The sequence below is a fragment of the Callorhinus ursinus genome, unplaced genomic scaffold (assembly GCF_003265705.2).
Source record: "Callorhinus ursinus isolate GAN/ISIS: 27379988/994484 unplaced genomic scaffold, GSC_fseal_2.0 scaffold52, whole genome shotgun sequence".
Taxonomy (NCBI): Eukaryota; Metazoa; Chordata; class Mammalia; order Carnivora; family Otariidae; genus Callorhinus; species Callorhinus ursinus.
Window position 1 is genome coordinate 9,347,914 of NW_027397114.1, and position 6,249 is coordinate 9,354,162.

Genomic DNA, 6,249 nt, shown 5'->3' on the forward strand with positions numbered 1-6,249 from the left:
CTTTTGATTTCTTCTTTGACCCACTCATTGTTCAGGAGTGTGTTAATTTTTACATATTTTTGGATTTTCCAATTTTCCTCCTGTTATGGATTTCTAGTTTCATACTACTGTGGCCAGAAAAGATACTTGATATGATTTCAGTTTTCTTCAGTTTGTTAAGATGTGTTTTGTGGCCTAACATTGTAGAATTTCCCTATCTTGCCCTATCTAGTTCCCATATTTCTCTCTCTTCCTTTCTACCTTCAAATATCACCATTTACAGTTTTTTCCCTTTATTTTTAGGATGTTTTTGATTCTTCTTATTTCCACTTCTATAAGCATGTTGCATTCAGGAATTAGATTTTATAGACTATTTTATTCTCATTGCCAGCACTTAGAAAGTGTGCTTAACAAGTATTTATAGAAGGCAGGAGGAAGATTTAAAATTTTACAGAGATGTTTAAAAGACTCCAACCAGTTTACCTGTTAAGTTTACTCCTAACTTGTGAAGGCCACTGAATTAAACAAACAAACAAACAAACAAACAAAATCAGATTCAGCTCCCCTTGTGGGTATGTTTAAAATGCAAAGATTGACCAGAACCAGTGAAGATGACTTGCAACAGGAAGAACTTTTATTGACACACCACCATAGAGAAAGTTAAAGAGATGTTACCATTCTACAAACAGCTTGTCTTAATTCATTGGAAGAAAAGCAGAAAAATAAGAGGGCTTTTATTTAGGAACCTAGCTTCAGTTTGGTATTTTAATTTAGGGGCTCTTCTTCTGGGGCTCAGGAAGGCACCCTCTGTTCACTCTTCACGTTGTTGGCTTTGGTGGCTTTCTCTTCCACAGTGTGAACTCTGGATGAGAGAACTTTGCCACGAGGATCTATTTCTTCAACAATTGTTTTAACCATGGTGGTTTTAGATGACTCTAAAATGACACATGAATTGTTAGAATTTATCAGATCCATGAAGGGGAAATAATTAACTCATCATTTGAAACTTATACAGGTACATTTTGAATGCTCAACACAGCTTTTGTTTACCTTTTATCTGATTTCCTGGTCCTCCATAGCCTTTTGATTTAACACAAGAGCTGTAACAATATAGAGAGCTTGCATTAATTATTTCACTCTATTTTGCTAAGGAAACTGGAAAACAAGGATTTAAGATGGGAGATCTCTGGATTCTGAAATAACACTAGAAGGGGTTTAGTTATACATGATATAGGTCACAAATACTTTGTACTTGGTTTCTAAAAACCTTTAATAACCTTAAAATAAAGTATAAAGTGTTTTCTCAGTAGAAGCTGTGCTTACCCATCCTCTCCATCAATCAGGCGGCAGTAGGTCTCGATTTCCTTCTCCAGGTGGACCTTGATGTCGAGCAGCTGCTCGTACTCCAGCTTCTGGCCCTCCGTCTCAGTTCTGACCTGGTGCAGCTGCTCCTCCAGGGCCCCGATCTGAGCCTGGATCTGGGCGAGCTGTGCACAGTAGTTGCCTTCGGTCTCGCTCAGGGAGCACTCCAGGGAGTGTTTCTATGGATCAGGAAGACATAGTTTAGTAGAAAGTGTCACAGTGTTGGCAGACCACTTAAGAGATACTTAAAAGAGTTAACTTACACGATGCAAATAACCATATTTACCCCCAAAGAGTCCCCCTTGTTCAATATTAATTGTTGCCTTTATTAGATGTCATACTGTTTTTCTGTTTGAGAATGACACAGTTGGTGGTGAATGTCACTCATATGTCCAGGAGTGTTAGCAAAGATGAACTTGTTTCTTCACAGGGCACAGTCTAAAGATCCCTCTGCCCCACCTCTGCTTCCAGGGTCTGGCACAATTTGCCACATTTCCCAGGAATCAAAGTCCCCCTACAGTTTGCTACTTTGTTTCTAATCACATGACAGTCTTGTCTCATGGAGATTGTAGCTCTTCTATAAAATTAATAACCCCATAGTGAACTGGGTAAACTTTCCCAAAGTAGACTGACCCAAAGAAAAGAATGATGTTTTTAAACTTTAAATGGTTTGTGAATCCAAATGGGTTTATAAAGTGTTTCTCCTAAAGAGGGATGCTCGCTATACTTGTAGGTGGAATGAAAATAAAAGTGTCTTCCTCTTTCAGCTGCAAGAATTTTTATGCCAAGTCCTAATTATATATACATTCATACCCTCTTTTGTGGATAAACTCTGAAGGTTTGTCTACTAGCCATAGCGGGAGAAGTATACACGCGGGAGTTAGGTAATTTGGAGAGAAGTTCAGGTTCCTTCGTATTCAACTGTGGGGCTCTGGGAAAACTGCTTAACTTTTTTTTTTTTTTTTTAACTGCTTAACTTCTTTGAATCTCAGATTGTTCTTTTGAAAATAATGATAGGAATTATAAAGTCTGCCCTGCCCAAGCCCCAGGGTTATTGTGGACTCAAGTGGGAGAAAGTGCTGGGCAAAACCTTAATGAAAAGGTTACTATTATTATCAAAGGTGTTTAGCTTTAGAGGCAACATTCATGCCTCCGCTTTGCTTCTTGTTTATGCCACTTAAAAAGGAACTTCTAAGTGTTCTTAATTAAAGTGGCCCAAAGGAATGCCAGATGAAGAAGATAGGAGGGGTGGGAACGCGTTTTTGCATTCCGGGGAGGATGGTTTATCTCTTGACTTGGGAGAGAAGATTCAGGGTAGAAACTATTTTCTTTTCCGAGTACTTCAAAATAACTGTACTTGCTAATTTCCAATGTTTCATAATTATGAGCACCTAGGTCTACTTTTCAGGCCAAGAGGGTTCTGCTGTGAAAAATGCAAATGTGGCTTATGTCAAGTCCGGCGATTAATGGATAAAAACGAAGGTAAGTAAAAAGACGTGAAAGAAATGCTCTTTACATTTCTTCCCCACTTCTGAAACCAATCTTTTTTGATACTTTTTACTGACCATTGCCAAGAGGGACTGGAGTTCGATCTCCAGGGTTTGAAGAGTACGTTTCATCTCGGTAAGCTCATTCCGAGCTGAGGTGGTGGCACCAGCATCATCAGAAATCTGCTGCTGCAGGGAAGCGCTCTGAAAGGTTGGAGAGGTGGGGGGTGTTAGGGTGCTGCCGGCCTTGCATCAGCGCCCAGGGCCACGCAGGCGTGCCCTGGTGGGGTTTTACCTTCTCATTGAACCAGGCCTCCGCGTCCCTGCGGTTCTGCTCGGCCAGGTCTTCGTACTCCGCCCGCATGTTGTTCAGCAGGACCGTGAGGTCCACCCCGGGCGCCGCGTTCATCTCCACGTTCACGTTCCCTCCAGCCGCGCACTGCAGCGCCTTCATTTCCTGAAAGAAATTTGTTTGACCACGTTAGGAGCTGAATATTTTCAGAGCAACCAGACCGACAGGATGCATGAGGTTAGAAACTTTTTTAAAAAGGTTTGTTCTTTGGAGGCCTATGGATAGAAACATTTCCAAACAATCTAAGCCACGCAGAGAAACTGACGAGTTCCTTCTGGAATATTGATGGCGGACATGGTTATACCTGTCACCTGAAATTCATTTTTAAGTTTTGGGAGCAAGGCGGATTGTGGAATCGGGGGAGACAGAGGACCTACCTCCTCGTGATTCTTCTTGAGGTAAGCCAGCTCCTCGCTCAGGGTTTCCAGCTGGATCTCTAGGTCGGTTCGGCAGAGAGTCAGCTCATCCAGCACCCTGCGCAAACCGCTGACATCCGCATCAACGCTCTGGTGAAGGGCCTGTTCATTTTCAAACCTTAGAAAATATTTGACAGTTGCATCACCTTAGTCCCATCACTTTCTGGGTCATCATAAAACGCCAACCATGCTTCAAGGTCAAACTATTAAAATACACTCAAAGCTTCAGTTAGACTGCCCATAATGCAATCAGCAAATTTCTTTGAAGCAAGAGAATGGGAACACTCAAAATTCTCTTTCATATGATCTTGACATTCATTTGTGTCGGTTCCTAAATTTCCCAAGTAAAATATATCATTCAGCTGGTCATTCTTACATGCATTTGGTTTAAAGCAAATAAACAAAGTCAAACAATTGAGGTGACCTCTGATAGATTAAAGGGGGAAATGTTGAAATAACTTCTTTAGTTTCTCTTCAGCTCTACTCACTTTAGCCTGAAGTCATCAGCCGTAAGTCTTGCATTATCATTTTGCAGGATAACATTGGCATTGCTGGTAGTTGCAGAAATGATCTGATAAATGGGAAGTTAGTTAGGAGTTAGGAAATGTCACATTTCCTTGAAAGAAAGTCACCTTTGAAATTATAGTAATCTTTCTGGCATTCTGTCTCCAACAATAAGATGATTCTTTTGCAAATGGGAAATTAAGTATAGCCTTTTTTACTCTTCACCCCACCCGTAAAAAAACCCTTTCTATGGAAAAAGTTATAAATAATATAGCAGGAGATGGTGGGCAGTTTTTGATATTTTCATATTACAAAAAGCATAAACATGCATACCTCGTACCAGGTATGGGTGAGCCATGTTCAAAGATTAGGATTTGAAAAGAAATTATTTTTAATATTCATAATGCACTACGGAAAATCCGAGGCTGAGAGCAAAGCCCTGCTGTGTGTGACAGCTTACGCATTTGTGGGTGCTTGTGTGGCTGAATATTCTTAGCGGTATTAACCCTCATGACATTGTGCTTCTTACCTGGTTCCTAAGGTCATCAATTATTGGGAAGTATCTGCTGTAATCATGATCAAGACCACGGCAAGAACCAGGCCCGAATTTCTCATACCATCCCTTGATCTTCTGCTCCAGATCGGCGTTGGCCTCCTCTAGTGCTCGCACATTCTCCAGGTAGGAGGCTAAGCGGTCATTGAGGTTCTGCATGGTCACCTTCTCGTTGCCCGACAGGAGGCCGTGTTCATTCCCGGTGAAGGCAGCGCAAGAAGCACTTCCCCCGCCCAGTCCCCCACCATAGCCTCCTGCAGATGAGCTGCCCCCAAAAGCGCAAGAAAAGCCACTTCCAATGCCTGGCACACCGCATGCGTTTCCAGCCCCAAAACCTGCTCCCCCGCTGGAGCCAAGGCGTCTGGATGCAGAAGAAAAGCGCACAGACATGATGTCCAGACCCAGAGAGATTGTTCCTGGAGTGAAGCTCTGATGGCAAATGTCCTGCTCAAACAGTTGAGTTTGTCTTTATATACACATTATCAGGGTGTTTCTTGATGAACCTAGCTACCCATAGCAAACTGGTGTTTGCCAGCTCATCATGAATTATTCATAATTGGGTGATTTTTTTTTTTTTTAATGAATGCCTTCACCCTACTGTGTCCATTTCTGTAGGTGGATAGTTACCTTGGGGTTATTTGTTATCTCCAAAATGGGATAGGGAGGAGTATTATCAAGATTATTACAGTGATGCATTTCAAATTTAGTATGAGCAATCCTTCCTGTCTTCCAGGTTTCAGGACTACAAAACTCCTATAAGAATAAAAAAGTGTGATAGACAGATTTCTCTTTCTCTTGCTCAAACCAACGATATTACATTTTCTCCAGCAAGTGAGCCATCATAGTCATGGGTCTCAGTGGATAATATGGTCTTTCTTTCAGATATATTGAAAATGATTTCAAGACTATGGGCTCATAGTACCAGAGGAAGGAGGCATCTTAAATGAGAAATGAGGTTTTAAATGGACTCTTCTGGAGTCCATTTCTGTCTCTTTCTGGAGACAGAAAGTCTTCCTTGATCCTATCCCTCCTGAATTACCATTTCATCTTTGCTGGTTTTCTGTCTAAGGTATAAATAAAGGTATTGGTTAATTTCTCTGGGCCCAGTTTTCTTATCTGCAAAATGAAGGGACTAAAATGGCCGGCCTGTATGTTCCCTTTCTATTCCCAGATTTCTTGTATTTTTACATTTCTTCTTTTCATTATTTCTAGAAAAGTTTTCTGCGTTCACTTCCCATCCTGCTCACTCCCAAATTGTGGTCCCAGCACTTCATTGAAATTAACTCTCAGCTTGCTAATTATCCCACATCCAATCCAGTCTCATGTTTATTCTCCTACACCCTCTTGGACCCATTTGATACTGACCAGGCTTACTGAATTTTGAACAATTGCCTTCTAAAAATACTTCTATTAGAATATTTGTTCCCTCCTCTTCTTTCTTACATTTGGTGAATCTTTGCTCTAGATCTTGTCATTCCTTATAGTTTTGTGATTCGCACTCTTGTTTTCTACACATTGTCCTTTGGTGCTGTCATCCCTTCTTGTCACTTTGACTGTAGGTGAATCGTTTCTAAATATACATCTTTAACACTGGCC

The 6,249-nt window shown here is 41.1% G+C and overlaps 1 protein-coding gene across 1 annotated transcript; it reads right to left on the minus strand.

The window, feature by feature from the left end:
* Positions 1 to 771: 771 nt before the first annotated feature.
* Positions 772 to 5,043, minus strand: LOC112813987 (keratin, type I cytoskeletal 27). The gene is made up of 8 exons (XM_025859274.2): positions 4,630 to 5,043; positions 4,085 to 4,167; positions 3,558 to 3,714; positions 3,124 to 3,285; positions 2,907 to 3,032; positions 1,303 to 1,520; positions 1,030 to 1,079; positions 772 to 914 (listed from the first exon to the last, which is right to left on the minus strand). Exons 1-8 carry the CDS (start codon positions 5,041 to 5,043, stop codon positions 772 to 774), a joined length of 1,353 nt encoding a protein of 450 aa, XP_025715059.1.
* Positions 5,044 to 6,249: the final 1,206 nt, after the last annotated feature.